This window comes from Vanellus vanellus, assembly GCF_965231255.1.
Source record: "Vanellus vanellus genome assembly, chromosome: 3".
NCBI lineage: Eukaryota > Metazoa > Chordata > Aves > Charadriiformes > Charadriidae > Vanellus > Vanellus vanellus.
In genome coordinates, this window is record NC_138907.1 from 44,287,288 (window position 1) to 44,311,678 (window position 24,391).

The 24,391-nt window shown below is 36.0% G+C and overlaps 1 protein-coding gene across 1 annotated transcript in view; it reads right to left on the reverse strand.

Annotated features, from left to right (window-relative positions):
* The window catches only part of RYR2 (ryanodine receptor 2), a gene marked incomplete at both ends in the record, with an annotated part of 448,394 nt that overhangs the window by 259,784 nt on the left and 164,219 nt on the right, over positions 1–24,391 (reverse strand). Inside the window, 5 exon segments of the mRNA XM_082481358.1 lie at positions 4,055–4,167; positions 5,268–5,346; positions 6,103–6,177; positions 15,613–15,627; positions 23,884–23,904. Coding sequence (XP_082337484.1) covers positions 4,055–4,167; positions 5,268–5,346; positions 6,103–6,177; positions 15,613–15,627; positions 23,884–23,904 — 303 coding nt within the window.

The window sequence follows — 24,391 nt, forward strand, 5'->3', positions numbered from 1 at the left end:
TTTTCCAACAAAAATAAATGCTGGAATTGTGAACTTACACAGACAAAAGCGAAGTCCAACTACTGAGTTTCATACTCTTAGAAAAAAAAAAACGAGGGGAAAATAAAATTTTAAAGGAAGAAAATAAAATAAAAATAATTAAAAAAAATAATCACACATTGCTGTGTTCCCTGGAATTATTGCACCAACAAACGCTACAGGTATTTAGAAGCTGTCCCAAGTATTTGATAATAAATAAGAGAGTCAAAACCAAGAGCTGAAAATAAACAATGTATTTAATGCAAGAAGATGCAGAGAGAGCGCCTTTCCAATACTCAGGAACCTGGACTCCTATTCGGGACAAATGACAAAAACCAGCTCCACCTTTCAAATAATTTGATCTAATTTGGATGATACTCTTTTTGAAAGGGAAATCTGTCATCAGTTAACGATGATAAAAATCTTCAAGAAAAAGCTTACACTTCAAAGGAAAGTTTCCAGTTACTTTCATATTAGTTTCCAGTAAAGGTCATTTCAGTCAAAGCTGGAAACCTCAAGGCTTGTTCACAGATTTGCATAATGCAGCTGCAGATCAGCATTATAGTCAGGACAGCAACTACATATATACAGTACAGAAATTGTTGCAGCATACTGAAATCTCTGCACTATAGATTCAAAGTTGGGTTGGGTTTTTTTTTTTCCTCTTTCCTGACTTCTTAGCCTGAATAATACTGACCTCATTGATACGAACTTTCACTTTTATCTTCATTATGCATTTTGTGTTTCAACTTCACATCTAAGGAATTTTTCTTTAATTATGTTTAAAAATCTAAGTTACCCAGAGGCTTCATGAATTTGAAAAGAACTATAATTAATTTAATTTCTAAACCCTTGAAAATTCGCAATTTTGAAAGCAACCATGGTATATAATCGACAACAGGCATAGGCAAACCCCAGTGCAGGGGTACCTGCTAATGTGTACAGGATGGGAAAACATGCTGGAAACATTACATCTGTTCATCGGCCTGCACTGCCTCAAGAAAGGAAACAGAGCAACCCTGGTTTGAACTAAAATGGTGGCAGTATTTACAGCCAAATATCTTCTCGCGCTATGCTAAGAGGGTTCAGCAGAGCCAAGTTTCCCCTCTGAAGGATCTGGCAGCTCACACCTATGTAAGGGCTTTTCTTCAGAAATGCTACACAGAAAAATACGCATCCAAAATCCCATTGTACAGGTAGGGATAATGAGAGTCAGAGCAACTGAGTGACTTGCCCAGGGATATTTCTGTGAGGCAAAAAACAGCTGAAGTCCACATCTCTGGACCTTAAGCTTACTATTTTAACACTAACCGTCCTATCAGTTTAGCACTTCTTCACTGCAATTGAAAAGATGATTCCTCAGGGCAGAAAAATAAGTTAATTGTCCCAAAACCTTTATTTGATGGAAAGCAGCGAAGGAGGACTATAGGAAAATCCTGACATTTACTTAATACTTTAATAGTGGTTGCCAACCAGATTAGGTCTAAACACTAACCTACTGACTACATTGAGACCATAAAGTCACAAGGCAATGGGAAAAAAAAAAAAATAAGTAATTAAGCTGCACTCAGACAACTGGAAGACTAACCTATGAAGCTGACGTAGTTCTGCTCTCCCCTTGTATTATAGAAATTAAACTAAGTTCTGACTACATTTTAAAAAAGCCATGGCCTGTGAATGAACTCTATTCATCTGTTATTTTTACATACACAGGTTTGCCCCAGGATTGTTAACCTGTTTATCCAAATTTGGAGATAATTAGCAAGTTGCTTGAAGAAAACAGAGGAATGTTGCAATATAAAAAGGTGACATTTCAACCCTATTCCTAACAGCATATAGACAGAGAACGTTTGATAGAAAACTTACAGTTAAAACCTTAGGAAAAGGTAAGCGCACAATGTACATAAACTTAACTCTCAGCATCCTGCTGAACACCACTCTCTGTCAAGGAATCTATCTGAGGGACTCTTGACCCTTAGAAAAAGCGTTCTTCAACTGGATTCAGGAGAGCCTATTTGGTCTCACTATCCAAATGGATTCATAAAAATTTCAGCTCTCCACAATCCTAACTATTGTAAAAGGTATCAGTTGCTACATTCCTTTTAAGTGTTGTAGAAAACAGGGGCTATAGCATGACACTGCACTCAAAATGAAAATACTGTGATTATTTTCAAAGGTACATCCTTTGAAGTTATTTTGTACACGGCCAAATGGATTAAGACTAATCGTTAAAGATGGAGAGACAGCGTTCATGAAAAATATTCACTCATTGGTAACTGGCTAATTCAGTCTTTATCAACTGCTTGAATTTTCATAAAAGCATCATCGCTTTATTTACAGTGCTAATATAACTACTAAGTAGGTAGCAAAAAACCAAATATTTTTAATTGTAAAGCTACTTAGTTCACCAGCTCTTAATTTAGTCTGGAAAAACGTCTGTTCATAAAAATGTGAGGGAAAGTGTATGTAAGAGCAAAATTAATTTGCTAAATCCTTGCTCCTTCTTACTATCAAACCAGAGCTGAATAACTTTAATAGGTTTAGTAACTATTCATTAAAATCTAGGTCTAAACCATTGTAAGGCTATAATACAGAGACTAAAATATCAAGAATGTAGGTTTGTGTCATTTCCCTCTACACTGAAAATATAATTTATTTTTAGTATATTGCTATTTTGCATGGAAGACACAGTACACGCATTAACATCACATGTTGAGGAAAATCAGTCCTTGCAGTCAGCATCATGTCTCTTGCTGTATAAAAGTACATATGACAGCCTTGAGAATCAACAGGTGATGCACAAACCCTAAATAATATAAAACGTTGAGCTGACTTAGCTAATTAGAGGGCAGAAAGTATGAGTTCAGTCATATACCTACACAGAGACGCGATTCGGAGCAAAATTCAACTGCAGCAACCCAATTCAACAATTCAATGAATTTCAAAAACATTCAATGTCTTTGAATAAAACCCTTTCATAAATCAGATTTCTTATCAATTTTGTACACAAAAAGTTGCTTTTCCAGTAAGTCTAATCAGAATTCTCATCAAAGTAGTTATTAAAAATAATTTTAAAATGTAAAGTTGTCAGAATATCTACTTACAAAAAATAACTCATTAAATGCGTTACTGAACATCTAATTAGAAGTTACAATTATATTCCAATAACTATATTCTCATTTTTCTTTGTGTTTCCAAAAGGGAGAACATTTTCAATTTTATCAAAAAGAAAAACCCCATTATTTTAAAGTCTTATTAAACTCTTCACTTCTTTTTCCAAATACTGTAAAAAACTTTCAGAAATTGTTTCATAGCATCAAAGAAAGCGAATAATAGTGAATAAACTTTAATGTTATATGCAGATCTGAGACAGTCCTCTTGACAAAGCTAAAAACACTTCCTCTTTTAAAGATCCTTTTTTCAGTTATAGCTACATTTGCCACATCACTGGGGCTGATTTTACAGAAGCTACCAGCAGATTGAGTTTCTTCTTATGTTCATCTCCCCCCCCCAATAGTTCAGCTGCTTGCAACACCAAGAACATAAATATAATTATTTTTAATTATAACATGCTAGTAGCTGTATTACACTGTACATAATTCTTAAGAAAATATGGACCTTTTAAAGCCACAAAATGCTATGTACCCAAGTTAAACATTCCAACATTTTGGTATAAAGTTTTAGTTCTTATATGATAGTGCTGTTAACCTCTGAACACTCATAGGAACTCTAAACACCTCAATTATACAATTTGGATAGATTTCTTTTTTCTGTATTTTCTGTTTTTCTTCATTACTAAATTTTTCAACTTCTATTCCATTACTGAAATGAACACAAATTAGATTAGTCACATATCAATGTCACACTTTCCAGAGCTTCAGTATCTTAGTTTGCAAAATGGTATCAAATACCAGTTTAAACACCTTAAGCTATACTTTTGTGGAGATGGAAATGTAAAACAGACTTTAGTATAACGCCTTTATCAACTGCTTTTTCTGTAGAGGAAGAACTGTACAGATACTGTTATAGAACTTACCAAATATCTTTCTGAAGAGACACTGACTAAAATAAGATCATCTCCAACACGCACTTTTTCTCCTTCTGATCGTTGCTTGGAAGCAGGATGGATGGTCCACCAGCATGCCTCACCTATATCATTATTGAGTAATAGCAGAGAAAGAAATTAGAAAGAAAATGGCCAACATTATTGCCATTACTTCCACATTTATCTCAAAGCTAAAATTGTGACCCAGTTTTCAGTTGGGTAAACCAAGCGTCCATGTGTTTTCAATAACTAATATCATTCCTGCACCATCTTGTCAGAAACTCAGCTGTAAATAATACACACATGCAGAACACAGCGAGGCCTCTGGGACAATGATTCCAGAGTTGAATAAGGAGGTGGCTCTCTGTGCTCTCTGGGCAACCCAGTCCATGCTGCTTTTGCTAAAGAGCTTCCTTGTTACATTTGTTCCAGGTTCTGAGAAAGACATCAAAGAATATCTGCTGAGAATTAGGACAAAGTAGTCCTAAGGAGAATGAGCTACCCATCACTAAAGGGAATAAAAATAAGCATCTACAATATTGCTTAAAATAATATTTGAAAGATTTCATAACTCCAAACTCAATTATGTTCTTCCATTTCTACTGACTGTTAGTGTTTCTAACTCCCCATTTATAAGTATTAAAGTCACAAATTTTTTTCCCATGATAAACCTCGCTTTCAGATATACTTCTTGAATGAAAAGCATGATTTTTCAGAAAAAAATCTCTTCGATCTTGGAACTGTTCAGTTGTTGCTGTTATTACTGCTACTACTCTTAGCTAGAGCAAGTCTTTAAAAAACAAGCAAACTTATTATCTGTCTTAAAAATACAAATAAATCCAAGTCACCAGCAGTTCTAAAATTTTAATAGAATCTTTATTTAAAATAATACAAGTTTAAAACATTTTCAGCAGAAGGCTTCTACAGGAATAACAACTTGGCAATATTCCTTTACTTTTATTCAATATTATAAATTTATATTTAAATATCAATAGACATGTTTATATCTCATAAAGGAATTATATAATCTATTAGGAAATGTAAAGATAAGATACTGAACATGTAAAACAGAAATATTAAGTTTTGTTTCTTTAGTCTTTAGAATGTTCTTAATTTTTACATAATTTATATGTATAGGTATCCATTCTGATTTTTAGACTAAAAGTATTCTTCATTACATATAGTCTTTCAAACTAGTGTTTACCTGTTGTGTCCTCTTGCAATCCTACATCAAATGCCAGCTTATCCATTGACGACCGAGATGTAGAGAGGCAGCATAGATACTATCAAAAGAAAAAAGCACGCATTACTAGTTCTGCTCACGCCTGATAATCCACTGAAATATAACAAGCCATCAACCTATTAACACAGGATTAACTATTCTTAAATTAGCCGCACTAGTTACTATCAAGAACATACATGCCTGATAAACTGAATGGCACTCAAGGAGACTTGACAAAGATATATGTTCCAAAATAACCTCTCTGTCTATCCGGGCTATCTTTCCACTGAGACCGGAATAGTGAGAGTGGAAATAAAGGAGCTGGTTGCATTGAAGCTCAGCGCCATGAAGCCTTACTTGTAGTTAAGGAGTTTGGAACCCATATAATTCATCAGGAAATTGAAGAGTAAGGCTTCTGTCCAAAATATGTGCAAGAAGGAATTTCCTTTTCCACTCAGTCTACAACATATGTTCAGGTTGCCAGCCAGATGCCAGCTGTGGATTCAATCACAGTTTATGCAATATCCAAGTGAAAAGAAATGAGAAATCACCAACTCAAAACAGACTGACAAACAGCGAACTCATAGCTATGGAGCCAGACTTAGTTTTAGCACTTACCCAGATATGACCAGATTGGTTTTGTATTTCCTAGCATATACCCTTCACAAAGGTTTCCATTAAGCACAGGTAAAATGCCTCTTTGATGTGAATAATTCTCCAGATATCGGTAAATGGCTATAGTCTGGGCACTTTCAAGCATAACTTTCATACAAAAAAAGAAATTATTGCTGCTTTCAACTCCGCTCCAGTTACATACCATGCCGCTGTAGGAATGGCGCAGCAGGATTGCATGCCCATAGAGTAGTGTTCGATGACCACCACCTTGTGCAGACTGAAAGATAAAGAGAAGGGATATAGTGGTACGTTGTAATAAAAATTGGGCCTTTTGAGAAAGAAGGAAAAAGAAAAAAGAAATCCACATCAATCTCCGGACAATCTGTATTTGCCTTGTGACAGAGAAGTCTATTTGTTGACAAAGCGCTACTCAAGGATTAGTTCAAGAAGGTAGTTTTATGAATGTGTTCTCTTTAGTTTTGATTGGCTCTCAATATATTGACCTTTTAAGTCCTTGGGACAGATCTACAGTAGAATTTGGACAGGTGAATCTAGAAGCTACTGACTTTTTCTATTAGAAGTGCTCAATTCACTGATGAGAGAAAATGGTGTACTTTGTACTGCCACCAATTTGGCATAAAATATACTTCAGAAGCTTGAATCCTTCTTGCTTGGGCTGAAAGCAGGCAGCCTCTAGAGAAGAGCAGTTTTGATGTGTGTCACAGTACCCTCTACACCCTTATGTATTGTTAAAACTCTCCATATTCACCCATTTCCCCTCCAAATGATACACTTTTCTATACACAAGGTATGCAGAGGGAGCTTCTGGAGTACTATCCCTGTTTTACCAGAAAGTATTAATGATATGTCAACCACATTCAAGATCATCAACGTCCAGACTGCTTGCCCCTACAGTCTTTAAATACTATCCGGCAGAATTGTTTATCTGCTAGGCCAAGTCTTTGAGCACTCAAAGACATCCAAGCTAACTCAACAGGATTTGGGGGTTCTGAAAATTCTGAAACCATGCCCAAGTAAATGCTCCTCTTGAGAAATGCAGCATAAATCGCGTAAAAGAAAATTAATGAAATTCATTTTTATCCCAAGAAACTGCCACCATTTCCCCCCCCCAATATTTTCATTACAGTTTCTATTTATCTATACTCAGTTTTACCACTCATGAAAGAATAAATTTTGTTAACGCATAAGCAACATTTCAACTTCTGCTGAAGACTTATGAATTCTTTAGACTGAGATACAGCTGACTGACATTGGCCAGGAGGAGACTGTCAAAACCGTAAGTCCACATTCCTCTGACAGAACATCTCACGTAACATTATGCACATCCCACTCTTCGAGCAACGTCGATAAACACATATTTTTGAGTCTATAAACGTGACAACTCCATAAGCAGCATTATTCTTTCGTATAGGACTCCCTAATTTAATTTCTTACATACAGCATTTATACCCTTTCTTTTATCACAGTAAACTGACCTTCTGTTTGACCGGAGCATCAGATTCATTACAGAATAAATTGGAAACAATCATACTATGTTATCTCCCTGGCAGCTTCATTTCAGAGCTGAAGATCAATTTAACTGAATGGCTATGGTGGCAACACACAATTATTTCCCCTCCTCGTTTACTGGTTGTCCTCCCTTAGCTCTTAGCCATTAGCATAATACTTGCTGATCTTTGAGTTACTTGGTCAAGAGAGAAAAAAAAAAGATGAATAGGCAGTGAAAGAGCAAGCACTTCAAAAAATAATAATTTTATCACTTTGCAGAAACTGCCAGGAATTTCTGGCTTTTATCTTTATTGAGAAGAGAGCATCCTGATGGACACAAGGTATGTTTTGACTTTCAGCAAACTGCGTAGCTGTCAAAACGCAGGGAGGCACATTCAGTAATCTCTCTGGAAGACTGAATGACACGAGTTTTTATTAAGAAAGAATAAAAGTCATGGTCTTTGTCACAGACACAGTTGACAGTAAGACATGAAGATTTAGCTTTGAACTACCATTAATACCACCACTTTTTCTGAAGGCACAAGGAAAGAATAAGGCATTTGATAATGTCAGGCCCATTGTGCCAAAGATGAGCGCTGAATGTCTACTGCTCATCACATTGGGGAAGCGGGGAAAAACTGCTCTGAACATACTGCCTCACCAACATTTTGGATTTGCCCAGAAGCTTTATCAACAGCAGGCATAGCTACCCAACCAAAGTCGCTAATATGGACAAAGATCAAAATTTCATTGATATTTTTATCAAAATTATTATGTCTTTCTAGCCTTGAATTTGATCTCTAACACAGATTTGGTTGCCTGTTGCCTGAAAGACAAGAAGAACAGTGTGATCAACAAAATAACAGCTATGTTAGCTTGCCCTTGTTTTGGCCATATTGATTTCTCTGTCTAGCACCTATTTTGTTAAATGCCCATTTGTAGCCAAACAGAAGAAAGACTGGCTCATAAAAAATTCAATCACTTTTGTGAAAAATAGGGGAGTGGGGTTTTTTAGGTAATTTTTCCCAAGGGGATTAAAGTAATTCTTTTTAAACAAAATTATTTTGCCCATTAAAAAAAACACAAGTTTGCTGTTTCTGTTTTTTTAGACTGAAAACAAAGAGTTGGAAAAAACATTTCAAGGATTTTCCACTTAAAGGTTTCTGAGAGGCAATTATAATCAAGCCCTCCACATGAAGGAAAAGTGAAAACATAACCTACAGAAAAATACAGGAGAGACTGGAAGAGAAAGCTAGTACTGTGGAACTTGCCTTCCATTTTGGAGCCTGCCTTCCAGGATATGTGCAAACCTATAAGTTAATTTCCTATTTTAAAGGCTCATTTCATAACTGAATACTCAGCTTTTATCATTATGCCAGAAACTGCATAGTAAGTAGCTGTTGGGCCATGATTGTCTACTGAAAGTCTCCGATTTTCAAAATAATTCCTACCTAGAAAGTTGCAGACAACTGTAATTTTTCCACATTAAAATAAAATTAAAATAAAATAAATTTAAAAGTTAACAATTGGACTTTTACGGCAAAGATGCAACATTCCAGGATGAGGTGTGCCGCTGAAGTTTTACCAAGTTTATAGTAAATGGTATTTCAGAAGTCACTGCAAGTAAGACTTTTTGGAAGCCACAATCCTGACTAATTCAATGCAAAATATCCTCAGATTTTTTGTACAAATATATGTATGGCATTATAATGCAAGCAAGTTTCTAATAAACACATTATTTATCGTGGGTCTTACTTGTTTTCTGCTTTTAACTTCCAATTCTCAGGTAATTTTTAAGTTGGACAATGCGTTCCCTGAATAAATCCAGGCTGGAGAAAAATACATTTGTGTTCAAAGAAGAATTTATCCATTGAAGTTCTACAAGCTAGGCCATTCAGGAGTATCAATTACATGAACACGTTATTCTCCTCATTTCATCCTCCGAGAACCTGGGATTTAGAATTAAGACTTGAAACCAGTTCTGCAATTGGTAAACGCTATAGTCAATTGATTGCAAAGCATATAGGGCAATTGAAAGCAACTGAAAAGAGACTGACAGCATATAGGGCAAATTCGCACTACTTGTGAAAATTCTGTATAAATTACCCATCTCTAGTCTAATATTTCTGCAGCCAGAATACAAGATTAATTTGGAGTAATCTCATTACCCAAAAACCATTGCAGAAGCAAAGGTAATTTAGAATACAACAACTACAATTAGAGCTGAAGAAATTAGCCTTCAAAATATATAAACAACGTTCAAGTTCAATGCATTGTTAGACCAGACTACTAACACCAACCCTGAAGTAAGCTCTGTTATAGGTAACTCAACAAACCCTTTATACCTGTACAATTTTGTATATACGCAACTGCCACACGTACAGACATGCAATCACCTGACAGATTAAAACAGGTATTTTATGGACGTTAATTCACACAGTAGAACTTCCACCACTGTGCCCATGGCTGCATTGCCACACTTGTGGCCATAGGTGAGAAGCTGCAGGAAATTAATCATGGTGACACTGAACAAGTGTTTTGGAGCCATTTGTGCTTCTGGGAACCTCACTTACGATGAGAATTTTTAGAGACTAGTGGATACCCGTAGCATCCAAGGAGATTGAGTCAAATAGCCGTTACCCTTCCATTCTTTTGGGGGGGAACAGCCTTATTTCTACTACAGAAAACACTTCTTAGAAAAAATAGTACTCTACTGAAAGCGAATGCTGACATTTCTTTGCTGACTTTTCTCCACAGGTCTACACAAGCTCCAAATGTATGAAAAGGGAAAAAGCTATGAACCTCAGGGAGGCACCAGAGAAAGACAAGCATGTGAAAGCATGTAATTAAACAGGATAGTTATTTCAGTGGGTTTTTTTGCGTGTACAGACAAAGCTTTCATAACATTGCCGTTTTTCAGAAATCTAATGCTTGAGAAAGCCTGACAGCATTGCATTTAGCACGTGGCTATTCAGACAATTCTAGTAACCCACGAAAGCAATTTAAAAATACTGGATGTGGCACAAGAACACAGAAAATGAAGCACACTCTCTAAAAAAACTATACAAGATAACACAACGAGTTTTTAAGAACCATGTAATCGCTTTTCCTGCCCCTTTCCATGATGAATCCATAATAGCAGAATGGAATTAGTGGCACCTGCTATAGAGAAAACAACATTACAAAGACCAGATTGTGAGGAATTATAGTTTTGATGGACTTAAAAAAATTTAGAAAAAAATCATGTGAAACAATAAGCTACAAGACATCACCAGTAAATCCTTCAAAAATGCAATCCATATCATTTACAGTAATGGTAAATTATGACCTAATTGCAACTGGCTGCTTAGCTTGGTTATTTCCCCTGTGCCCCAGAGCCAGCCATAGGAAAAACCAGCACAAGTGGTCTAGATGGAACTTAGGACCACTCAGTATTGCTCTGAACGGGTTTCTGAAAAAATACTACACAACTATTTTCACAGCACTGAAAATTTTTAACATGTGAGAGCAGCTGTACAGTAAAAGAAGCAAGGTGCTCCCTGTTTTTCTTCACAAACATTTTCCAAGACAGATACTGCAAGATAACATTAAAAGTTTCAAATACAACTTTTAGTAGCTATTTTATACGTACACTGGAGTAAAACAATGTCCTTTAAAGCACTGAGTACTTACACTTCATTAAAATGGAGCAAGCCTCTGAAACAAAGCCTAAGTTAACACTTTATTGCTAAAGCCAACTGGGAAATCAATGCTTACTGAACTTACTGTTGTCACAGACTTCAAATGCTAACAGCAGATTAAAACTGCAGCATGTAATAATGGAACAGTGATTTCAAAACACACAAACTTAGTATTTAAATTAAAAATATTGCCAACTTTCATATTGAAACATCATGACATATTTGGATAAGGGGAAAAGGTAATTGCTGCTACTAATGACAGCCTTCTTACACTTAAAATAGATGTTGGAGGCAACAGCATGTCAGAGGAAACCTATACTTCCATAAAAGCATTTGAAAATATAAATGCAAAAGCATTATTTTCTCCATCACAACTGTGTTATTTCATGAAGCTCTACAGAATATTTCTAACATTTATACTGTTAGAAAACTACAGAACCTATCCTATCTCTACACCTAGACATTAGTTCGAATGTATAACCAGAAGTATATAATTGAACACAGAATATCCTATGGTTACCTCCTTTAAACCTGTTTAAATTAAAAGCCATCACCACCACGAAAATAAACCAAGCAGGAAATTGCACCCACCAGTGATGGAACCTTCTCGAAGTCCCTTCCCTGGGACTCACATTGGGGCTGTCAAATTTCCCATTCAGGAGCAGTCACTACATTCTGAAATTATGTTTTGATCCATTAGAAAGAGTTATCAAATAGGAAACGTAGGTCTGATCACAAGTATTGGCTTGAAAAAAAAATAAATCAATTACCATGCATTCTGAGTAAAAGTTTATTTAGGCTCTGGACTACGCTGTTCCCAGTCATAAACTACCTGTGTCAAGACCAGAGATGGAAGGCTGTTGGCATCAATGCCTTTTTTCCAAGAGGCTGATGAACATTTTTAAACCAGCAGGCTAATACAAGTATTTAACCTGAGCTGGTTCTTTAGAAAGAAAACTGTGAGTGCACAATGAGGAACATGTGCTTTGTTTATATATAATTCTTTATGACTTCCTGCATTTAAGCAAATTAAAGACTCCCATTTAGTAATCTGCAAGACGGAATGAAAAGTACTGAAAGAATGTGGAATAAGTGCAGAACATGAAAGCCTTTGAGTCCACTCAGGAGAAGGAAAACTCTATGATGGCATAATTAGCAATGAAGCGAAAGAAACTGGAAAAAGACTAAAAGGAACTGGGAGGAATAGGAGGGAAGAATATCCCACAGTCTAAAACCATCTCACTACGGTTCTACACAAATATTTGCGTGATGCTACAACCATTTCTGTAGCGGAGAGGATGCTCAAAATGATGTTTCCATAGCAATGAAAAAACTACTCATCTATTCATGTCACTATTAATACGCAATTTTTAATCTGTTCTAGACCAATGCTGATGGAGGCCAGTATTTCTCTAAAAACAGCAGTGATGATGCAATCCTAAAAGCTGACTAGATTTGGAGACCACTAGAGGTAAGTGTTCCATGAGACCTCTTACTCACCACAATTACATCACTGCCTAAATTTTTTTCACACTGAAGACAACTTCAGATGACTAACAAGAACTTCTTTCTAATACTAGACAACAGCCAGCTGAAAAACACAGGAAGGCTCGTTATCTTAATATCAGCAGAATCAGGAACAGCTTAGGAAAAGCTCAAATAATTTCTTGATAACAAAACACAAATTCAGATTAATTGAGCCTAATGCAACTAAACAGCCAGTGGAGAGGAAAAGGCACTTTTGCACAGTTCAGCTCACCTAAAATCTGAGTAACGCTTTGATGATACTTATGCTTCTGCTTGTGGTTACACAGGGAGCTTAGGATATCCACAGCTTTAAGTCAGGCACTTCAGTTCTGTGGGACGAAAGCCAGCCAAAGAGCCCAGAAAACCCCAAGAACTGGTGAAAACAGAATGCGTGGAAACAGGCTGAGTCACTGCAGAACTTGTGAAATAACCCTCGAACAGAGCTAGAAGGCTTGTGAGACAAGATTATTCAGGCAAAACTAAACAATTCACACTTGGAATAGCAACGCTGGGAAATTACATCTCCAGCAGCGGAGAACTTGAAAATGCTGCAAGCAGTGAAGACTACAAACAAAGCTACAGAGTGTGAGCCAAGGAGTTTTACATGTTCTTCTTGCTCAGAGAAATATCCATTTTCTTTAAAAATCTTGGCACAAAAAGAGACAGAATTTCCTTTAGTAACAGCATCCTGGCCCAGAAGCCAGGACTTCTTCTACCAAATACCGCTAATGATACCCTCCTGCAATTACTGTGCTCTTGGGCTGCCATTTCCAGTGGCTGGCACCAAACCCACAGCATTTAGTTGCTTAGAATTTAAAAATGCAAAGTAAATCAATTCACTGACATGCGGCATTGTGGTAATATATTCCTTCACCCTGCTCGTATCAAATAGCAGGAACACCAAAGGACAAATTCAAACTAGTCTAAAACCTCTTTGTTTGTCTCACTGTAGCCTATATACCATGTTACAATGGAATAACAAACTGGGAGTTGAACCTATCAAGACATTACATATGCTATATATATTCTAGTCTTCACAACTTACTTTTAAATTACTATTTAGTTAATTGGTTTTTATTCATGGAATTCACTGCAAAACAGTAAGTGCTGCAAAAATTCAGGTATGACTGATGACTCTGCTGGTACCTAGTATTAGATAATGATGGCCACTGTGACACCAAAAAAAAAAAAAAAAAAAAAAGATACAAAACAAGTTTATTTCATTGACATAATCAGCAGTTACCTCCTATTTGATGTGTTGTGCCAAGCCAAAGTACAGAAAAGAGTTTAGCTAAAATATGGGTTTCCTAAGGATGTCTTCTTTAAAAGCTGCATTACAATGTGTAATTACGCTTTATATAAGTATCATATAAAAATCTGGACCTGAATAAATCAGCTGGCCAATAAAAATCATGAGTATGTCTTATTCAGTTAAGAGCACAGAGATATTTTACTATCTATATTAAGATGACTGGAATCATTGGTAATGATGATAAACATTTGTGCCGTCGCCATGCTAAATGATCCTAATTTTGCTAATATTGACCTGTCATAAGGCAGAATAAACAGCCACATAATTAGAAACACTTCAAATATACATAATGATTAATATTTCCATCACTACATTTATGTTATTATTTCCCCCACAATGGCTAATGTCACACCAATGAAAAGCAGATACAGCACTGAAAAGAAATAAAAAATAAATAGTATTGATCATCTGTTTCCAGTCGTCTATGTAAAACAAACATTTATATTTATGGTTGAGGCAATACTTCCATTACAAAATCCTTCTTTCAAGCATTTTCAGCAGTTTGGAAAAAAATTGCCCAAGAGGATAAAATTTATGGATTTCTCCCTTAGCCCAGTGAAGATTTCTCTTCCCCCGTCCTCCTCCTCCTTCACTGCATAGCAGATAGAAGGAATTAATAAAAATCTTCCTGGTTATTTTAGAGCTAACTAAGTGGAGGAGGGAGGCATTTTTCACAAGTTAAGCATTGCGCCTAAGCCCTTTCTGTTGCTGTATGATACAAGGAATGTGAATCATCCTTGTCACTTGAGAAAGAAACTTACAGATAAAGAATAAGACCGACAGCCAAGTGAGAAGAAAAGATGGATCAGCAGAGGAGTCATGCTAAGAAAATTTCTCTGACATCATTAAATCCAGCCCTTAAAATAGCACTGCTTATCTAGTCCAGAATTCCACCCTTTTGGAGAGTGACAGTGAAGCAAGATCATACCATAGAGCAGCAAACTCATACTGTATGAAGAACAGTAGACAAATCATTTTAGAAGATTAATTGGAAATAGACATCAATAATTAAAGGAAAAAGTAGAAAACAGATAACCAACACATCTTCGCTAAAATCACAGCCCATTATTCAAATGTCAGTTATTCAAAATGTTTTGAGGTTCACTGAGTGCCTTGTCATAGTCTTAATAAATAAATAAAATTTAAAAGAAAAAGGCAAAAAAGCACTGAGAAGCAGAGCTCCTGCACGGGCTTACTGACCTGAGGCAGCAAAGGGCCAGTGACCCCCAGCCCAAGGGGTCCTCACACACCCCACTGAGACACCATACCATCACAACAGCATTCTTGCGACAGAATAAACAGTGTGTTGTCCCTGCTTTCCAAAATGCCCAGCGTTTTACTGGGACTTTTTTATTTGTTCATTGTCTCAAGATTTCTTATTTACCAGATAGTGTTGTATTCTCACTGAAAGGGTAATGAAGAATTGAGAATTAGAGAAGCCAGCCCAGAGTCCTCATTCCACAAAGGTGTCTGCCTTTGGATTCTTCATGATCTAAATAAACCATAACCCAATCCAGACTAGAGTCACTGTGGTTTCTAAAACCAAATTTTTTTACAAAATTCAGTATGTGTTATTTTAGTGAAGGCTAGTTTGATGCTGATGTTAAAAATAAAGAAAAAGAATGAAATAAATTAATTGTAGGAATTCACAGAAAGTATAATACTAAATGTTTAACTTGCTTACCTTCATCATAAATTTCTGTAGAGCCATGGGAAGGGGAAAAAAAGAGAAAGTGTGAAATGAATATTTGCTTTCAGGTGCTTAAAAATGGGATTTGTTTTCCCTGAAAATGTGAGTGGGATACACAGAACTACAAACCACGTTTAAAAGGAACATTTATCATTGCAATTAGCATAATTATAGCTCATGCTAGAAAGCAAAACAGCTGCTCAGAACAAGCCTTCATCATTTTTTTTATGCAATAGTCTTCCTGAATTTTTTTTTTTTACTTTAAATAATATAGTACATTAAATACTTATTGCTTAAAGATAAAACACAGTACAAGTAAAACAGGAACCATGCCTGATCATCTTAACTTGCTCTGCAGAGAGTTTCCAACTAAGTACAATGCAAATTGTAAAGTCCTGCATTCAAAGCGCAGTGCTGGAGAGCAACACCACTACCGTAGTAACATATCATATGTAAATGCATCGTAAATTAAGAAAATTAAAACATTACTAATATTTGATGCAGTGGTTAAAAAAAATAATTCAGTACTGCATGACTGATGTCAGAAGGTTGTGGAAATTTTTAGGTTAATTTTCATGGAGGTGCTCAAAAATAAAAGGAGAGTGGTAAGTTATGTTACATGCGGTGATTTTTTTTTTTCTTTGTGAGAGTTCTATGGCCACTTTTTCCTCTTTTGACCTCATCAGTTCATGTTTTGGTATCATAAAATTTGAAGCTGAGGACTGAAGTTTGGCACCAAATCTCTATTCCACATGAAAAGAGAGTCTAACTGGAGAGCTTCCCAGCAAGACTGGGTGCTTTCGTTTCATACATGCTTTTAAAACAGAAGTATCTGTTCTCAAAGACAAGATGTTCTAGCTAAAAAAAAAAAACAAACCAACAACAAAAAAAAACCACATATAATCTAATGATCTCAAAATGTTCAAAGACTTCTCTCCTTAAAAGTCTTCTAGGTCTATTTGGCAGTTAGACATTTGGAAACAAATTGACCAAAACTAAAGATCATGGATCATGTACCCTGTTTACCATCCTCATAAAGCAAGGATTTAAAATACAGTATGATCGTTTTAGCATTATTATTCATCCCACTTCTTGTCACCTCAGTGGTTTTTTTGCTTTTACTGGGTGGGTCCAGAAACTAATCAGAAGTCTTTGCTGAACTGTCTAGAGTGGGGGATGGGTGGGGGTGTAAATTCATTAATATAGAAACAAGTTAATCACATAGTTAATTCTAATATAACCTTTCCAATATTTGTCAATACTGAATTTCATTTGCCATTATGCTGTCAGTTTATCAAGGAGATTACATCCATCAAAGACATCAGTGTCTTCCAGCTGTCACTCACCTATGAAATTTTATTCTGAGAACTAAGCAACCCCATTGCTTTTTCCATATTACAAGTACATTAAACCACAGTCTTTCTGTGAAACTTAAATTATTTTAACTGCTTGATTGTAATCTCTTAACTAGCTTCAAATTACAGTGAATCATTTCTCTCTTCCCTTGATTACTAAAATGAAACAGCAGCTTCTTGTGCTGTATTTTTTGGAAGACCAGATTTAACAATTCATTTTCTTCAATTGACATATTAAATGAACTGTAACAAATGAGAGAAGCAATTGTCATCTGTTTACATCTGTCACATCATGTTCTTTAGAGTGACTCTAGTTCCTTAATAATTTTGAAGATGATTTACATCTCATTCTTAGAGACAGAAAGTGCCATGAACAGTCCCCCTCAAGCCAGAAGACCTGAAAGACAACAGTGGGTGAGGGAAGTCTGAACACATACATCCACTTACTGCCTCAAAACCACCAGGCAAAGAAACACTCTGAAACTTAATTGCTGTAAAAATGCTTTCTTGTGGCAAAGTCTTAGATGCATATTTTGTCCATGACTGTGAAGAGAATGTCCCTGTGAAACTTTGGGCTGATCTGGAGAGGCTACGTGCCATGAACTGTGATGGCTTCAGCTGCCCAGCTACCAGCAAATGCACGGGCAGAGGGTTCCAGGTACTCGTCACATCCTTCTGCAAGAACATTCTCCAAGGTTTTTAGACCAAATCCCTTCTTAGCTAAAGGAGAATGCTTACTTTTAAAAAACATTAACTCTCAGCTTGGAAAGGAAAAAAAAAAAAAAAAAAAAAAACAATCAACACCCCCCCTCCCCCCCCAAAAAAAAAACACCCTGAAGCAAAACAACAGAAATTACACACTTCAGGTAGACAACAGGCTGTTACACAAGAAATTTCTCCAACTCATCCTCTGCAGAGGGAAGAACTTTCTGTTCCTACACACTAGCTCTCTATACCTCAGCACGACAGCGCGCATGAGTTTCTGGACTAACATTAGCAATTCAGAATGTGTATTTGAAAATTAAACAGACAGAACAGACCTATAACTTGAAATTTCTTAAGGTAATTCTAACATTCATTGCTCTTGAAAGGTATTGTTTGCCAAACATTAACACCAAAGCGTTAAAGTGATTAAAAGACAAACCGATATAGTCACTAAGTACAACAAAAAATTGTTGTCCACCTCAGCACTAACTTAGCTAAAAGTAAAAGAAGAGATCAAATTGTGATGATATATAATTTTAGATAAACACAAAGCTCCTAACTCCATCAGTAGAGCTGCGCTGATGATAATAGAGCTTGGTCATGTTTACATTTAAAATGTGACATTCTACACACCCTAACAAACCACATAGATGTATGCAGCATTCAGTATGAAACCGTGTTAAAAACAAGCTCACTCTTAAGACTTATTATGGGTGAGATTTATCTGCATTATGTAGATTTCAGCTCGTTCTGTAGATTTTACAGTCAAGGAGACAGTCATTTCTAGAATGCAATTCATCTGATTTATTAAGCTGAAATTTTCTGTAGGGTGGTACCAACTATGCACTAGAAGTGTTTGATTCTCACCTTGATTATAATTAGAAGTCTAAATAACTTGCTAACCCTACATGGTCTGCAGCATAAATGCCTAAAGCACTTCCAATATCTGAAGAGCTGACCAGTTACGAGTTAACTACAGAACACCTATATTGTATCAGACACTGAAACCATGAATCCACTGGAGGTTCTCTACTGAGCATTCAGAAGCAAGGTAATAACTGGACTTCTGATGTACTTCTGGACTACAACTAAGTGTTTCTGTTAAATCCTGTCCTACTGAAATCAGTGCAAATTTGATGATAAAATGCATCACAGACAGCATTTTGCCTTTAAAATTTACTTGTTCAAGAAATCAGAATCTGCTGCAAGTTTCACATACACCTGTTTCTCTAGCATCCAATTTTCTCCAAAATTATCCTGAGAGGTAGGACTGGTAATTGAATGTAACCAACAAGTGGATAATTATATTCCACCGACTTAAGTCTTCAACTCAACTGATCTTTTGGGGACAAATGTCGATGTGAGTGCTTAGTGTCACACAAACAGCATCCTTGTGGAGGAACTAAACTCAGCACTCAGCAACCAGATTACCTGCATGGCTTGGAACGTGACTTAAATAAAAAAATAAAATTACCTTTGCAGGACTTTAAATTATAAGATTTGAGGCACATAACACTCAGCATTCTATCCATCATCCTAACTGTTCTCTCTCCAAAAATAAAATAAATAAATAAAATGTAAAACCTATTAAAGCTTTCTCTGAGGACACTAAGGAAGTGTTGTTAATGTAAATATTTAAAGCTGTTTAGCGCTATTATATTATTTCACTCCTTGGACAGCTTTTGGGTAACATGTCAATTACTATGGTTGTTCAAACGCCTTCTAATTTATCATAATCTGACCTTAATTCTTGGGCTCTTTGGCTTGATGGAAAGAGCAAAACAGCAATGCTATTTTATTTGGAACTCTTGCCAAGATTAGTTTTAAAATCAATTTCATTTAGAGATTATCTCCTGACTATTTCATACTATTCTTGTAGTATTGTATTTGCTTACATAGATATATCAGATCTTTACACTAACTTAATCAAGGAGTATTGAAAACAAGTAAACTGAAAGTTGACAGTTTGCTGCAATTCACAGTAATTACTATTGATACACAGAACACAGCTTGAAGTTGTCAGATCTAGAGTATGGACTGAAGGAGAAATACCAAAGGAATCCTAGTATAGAGCTGGAAATGCTACTATTCTATTAAAATAAGTTTCAGTCAGATTTACACACACATTTCTTCTGGAAAGAAAAAGTGTACTTGGAAAATGTCTGTATTACTTTCTCTTGATGATGTGACTTAGACTTGGTCTGCAATTAGCATCCACTACAACACACAGTACACTAAGGATGGAACTGCAGATGCAGATGCAGTTGAAGCTGTAGCCGTAGGTGAGGCATTTTAAGTGGTATATCCATAGTCACTCCACTTCAATACGCCTGTTCATTTAACATCATACCGTGCTATCTCCTCCTATTTTCCATCAAGATCTGTATGAGAATAACCGAGTGATCCTATGTTAACACTGCTGATATTACTCCCTAAAATGAACCACCTCTGCAGTCTGTTATATCTAAAATTTGAATGCAAATCCTTTAAAATGGGGGATGAAATATTTGTGCAAAACTAGCATATTTTTCCACCACAATAATCGGAAAAATAAATCTATATTTAAGTAAATGAACTTAGTGTGAACAAAAAATTGTCAAAAAAAAAATCAAGTCCTTAGATAATTCATTTAATGATTGAAAATCACACTGATTATAAAGCCTGGGTGTCCAATTAATTACTTTAATGGCACTGAAGCCATATTACTGCAACCATTTGTCTTGATGAAGCTTTGTTTTGCAGCTCACTCCAAACTCTACAGCAACTCCAGTTTGTTTCCTCTAGTCAACATCCACTTGTTCTTGTTATATTTATCCAGTCCACACTATCCTCAAAGCCAGAATTTATTCACTTCTTCCTAACCCAGAAGTCTCTGTAATGAAAGCAATTCTTCAAAAGTTTCAAAAGCGTGCTTCCTTACTCTGCAAGCTTCTTTTCTTCAAAGAAACTGAAACTTAGTTTTACTAGTTGCATAAAACTGAGCTAACACAATAACTATTTGAGGGGAAGAGAAAAAGATTAACAATTACCTTCAGCAGAAGAGGTGCCTCTGTCTATTTAAAAGCTACAGGGAATCCTACAACGTTATAGTTACCACAGCTTTGCCATTAGCCAGCCTAAGGATGAAAATCCTTGCCCCTTGCACTCTAAATTTAAGAACCAATACACTTGGTTTCCCTATAAAGCTCTTCAGAGTAATCTGTCTTGAAAACAATGATTCTTGATGGCTCCTAATGCCAAATTTTCAAAATAATTCACCAACCATATATAGGCAAATGTGTAAAAAAGGCTAGGTTTTGGAAACCACAGATGCCCTAGAAAATTCCCACTCCTTACAGTGAATTCTGTTACAGTACTAAGCATTTGTTTTGAAAGTCAAGACAGACATTCAGGTGCTTTTATGAGAACAGAAATCCTTTAAAAATCATACCCTTGAAGTATACAGCACCCACCCTGAAATCTCAAATTTGCCAAGAAACACCAATAGTTGCTAATTCACAGCAACAGACACTTTAAAAATATTTCCCGTATTTCATAAATATATGGAGACAAAAATGACAGGCAGGTTGAAAGGAATTCCTTTCACTATGCATTATTCAATTTCATCTTATAATAAGACACATTCAGGGTCTTATAACTTTCAGTTGAAATTTAGTAAATCCCTCCAACATTTAGTAAATGTTGGGTTCCCCCTGCTTTGGTCATTTCATTAAAAGCAAAAAATCCATTTTCAAATATGAAATGGGGGCTGGGGTGGAAAAGGTAAGCCTTACTTCCATTATTTTTTACATTTGGCAAGATGCTTTAAACTAATCTCTTTGATTCTGCACTGAAGCAGCCTTGTAAGCCCTCACAGTCACAACTGCTGAGAGACAAAAGGAAAAAGCCAAAGGTTCAAGAAATATCTTAAGCCCATTTAATTCTTACCTAGCTCCATCTGCCAGCACATGCCTTACAGTAGAATTAAGATTTTGGAACAAAATTATCAGAAGAATGATAGTCATTCAACAGAAGGACAGCAGAACTGGAGGGACTCCTTCCAAAATTTTCGTTAGCACACTTTACAGACTGGAACAGCTCAGAAGAGGATGACTTTAGCTCGTGCTATGAATGGCATGAAACTGCTTGCTGCAAATTTCAGTTGCTAATTTGGTAATTAATTTGACATGAAGCTTGCCTAACTTAGGCTCTGGGCTTGGACTTCAAGGTGTCCACAGATCCATAGATATAACTGATTGTATTAATCTTGTGTGTTGTACACTGGAAAATGGCTTATGAAGAAATATACGTATTAGAATGAGGTGTCTGGCCTCAATGACAATGCAGCTGTGCAAAGCCAGCCTTCTGCTGCACTAGTGCAGTATGTCCATCTGCAGTCCACCGTAAGACCTCTGATAACACTCTGGAATTATAGTGGGGGTTAAAAGCTGCTTTACAGGGCAAACTGGGGCTCATCTGAGATAGAATGATTCCATATTTTAAGTAAAGCCAGCATCACTCCATCACCATCAGACAGGAGGTTGTCTGGATTACAGAATTATTCTATTAGGAAAAATCTTGAGCTGATATAACTTGGAAGAAAACATTTATCTCTGCTGTCATGGGAACCATTTCTGTTTAAAATGGTTTAAGGACACATTCTGTAAAGCAGTCTTTCCAAAGCACAAGAGTTTGACGTTACTGAATTCTGAATTAAAAGAAAAAAAAGAACAGCTGATCTGTCTTCTATTTATGCAGTTACTGCTGTATTTTCCAAGAACACATTCCATGAATACTTCGGTCAAGCCAATACTTCAAAACAAGCCATGTAAGAGTGTAACCAATAAACTTCTGGCTTACAATTTTTCATGCGTCGTGAAGTATGAGGCCAGGTGCCTGTATACCACTGAACTACTTTTTTTTATTAGTGTTTTTCTCTTCATAGTAAAGTTCTTCATAGGAATAAAAACACAGAATCCAAAGATTCAGAACCAAGCCCTCTCACTTGTAATTTGGACAATAATGGACAAAATGAGAAGATAACGTGACCATCGTTATGGCTTAAAAATATTCCATATCAATCCATATAAACATTTGCTGGTTGTCACAAATATCAGATTCACAGAATATGGATAATGCTGTCATACCGATGCAGTTACCTAAATTTAATACTTAACTACAGTTACTGTTTAATAAATATTATAAATTTCTACATAGATATGACACATGACATAGACATGAATATGTGAGTAGAAAGGGTGTTGAATAGCCTAAGCCGCCAGTTAAGCAATGTACTTACCTACAGTAGTCTCAAGCAAGCTATAACTTGAGTCACTACTTACTATAAATATGTAATAATCACAGACGAAAATTCTATAATGTCTGGCTGAAATAAAGTGAGACCAGTGCTGTGTTATTGGCCATATATCAAAGGATGCCTGAGGTTGTTTCTGGTCATGTGCAGCTCAAATTAAGTATTAAGAAATCAGGGATGCCTATTATGGTCCAAGCTTTCAGAGAGGCTTCTAGCATTTTTAAATGTGAACAAACAATTCTACACACACTTTTATGACCACTAACTCATACATATGCAGATGTTAAAGATTACATTGGAGAAAAATATACGTAAATATGTCCCATATAGGGGAGTTACACCAGATGCTCAAACAAATATGCATGGTATACACAGACACATTAGGAAAGGCCTTTAACAACACATTGAGCAGACAACTGTGCTTTGACTTTATTTGCTAAGATCTACGAATGATTTTTTTTATTCTGTAGCAGCTGTTCTCCATCATTAATATTTTGTGTGTATATATATTATTAGCAGCTAGATACAGCATCACACATTACTTATCAGTATTAATTATCTTACTGTCATGCATTTTAGGATTACAGTGTCTATACTGGAAAAGACAGGGTGGGTTACAGAATGGAGTTATAACATTAGACAGCAAGGCTCAAAACTGACAGGCAATAATCATACTTTTATGTTACATAATTCTACAATCAAATTAAAAGAGAGAAGAGTCATTGCGGTAGCATGTAATTTGGTATGACAGGTCAGGAATGACCAGATCCTACATGACTATGTATTCGCCTCTTTTTTTGAGCCATGCAAGTTGAAGGGTCATGAACACAGAGGGTATCAAAACAGACAGGTTAGACTCAGTGGCAACATGAAACATTTGGGATCAAGTGAATAAAAGACAGAATCACATACCCATTTTTCCACATCAACTAGCTGTAGAAAGAAAAAGCAAGAAATCAGTAAATCTTTTTCCTTAAATACAACACATCAAAGTCTATTTTGAAGTTAACATTTCACATTCTCGGAAATGTATCTAGTATGAAAGAAAATGAGTAGAAGTTATTCTCCTGGCATCTCTTTAAAATGCCAATACCTCACTTTTTGTCTTTATTTTATGGGAAATACTTCAAATTCTGGAAGCCCAAAATGTCCATCTACATATCGGGTAATAGCCAGCAAATGAAGACCGATGCTGAAATAATTTCACATTGTATTCAGTACCAAGCAGCCAAAAATAAAGAACGAACACAGTTTCCCACAAACCATGTCTCCATTTTCTCTTGAGTAAAGCTCTGTCGTAAGTGAACATTATTCACTTGAAAAGGATTAGTAGCTGCTATTCAAAGTTTGCCATTTTAATGAACACCGTAAGTATGAAAGGTAAAATTAGGGGGCAGTCAAACCCTGACCCTACTACCTG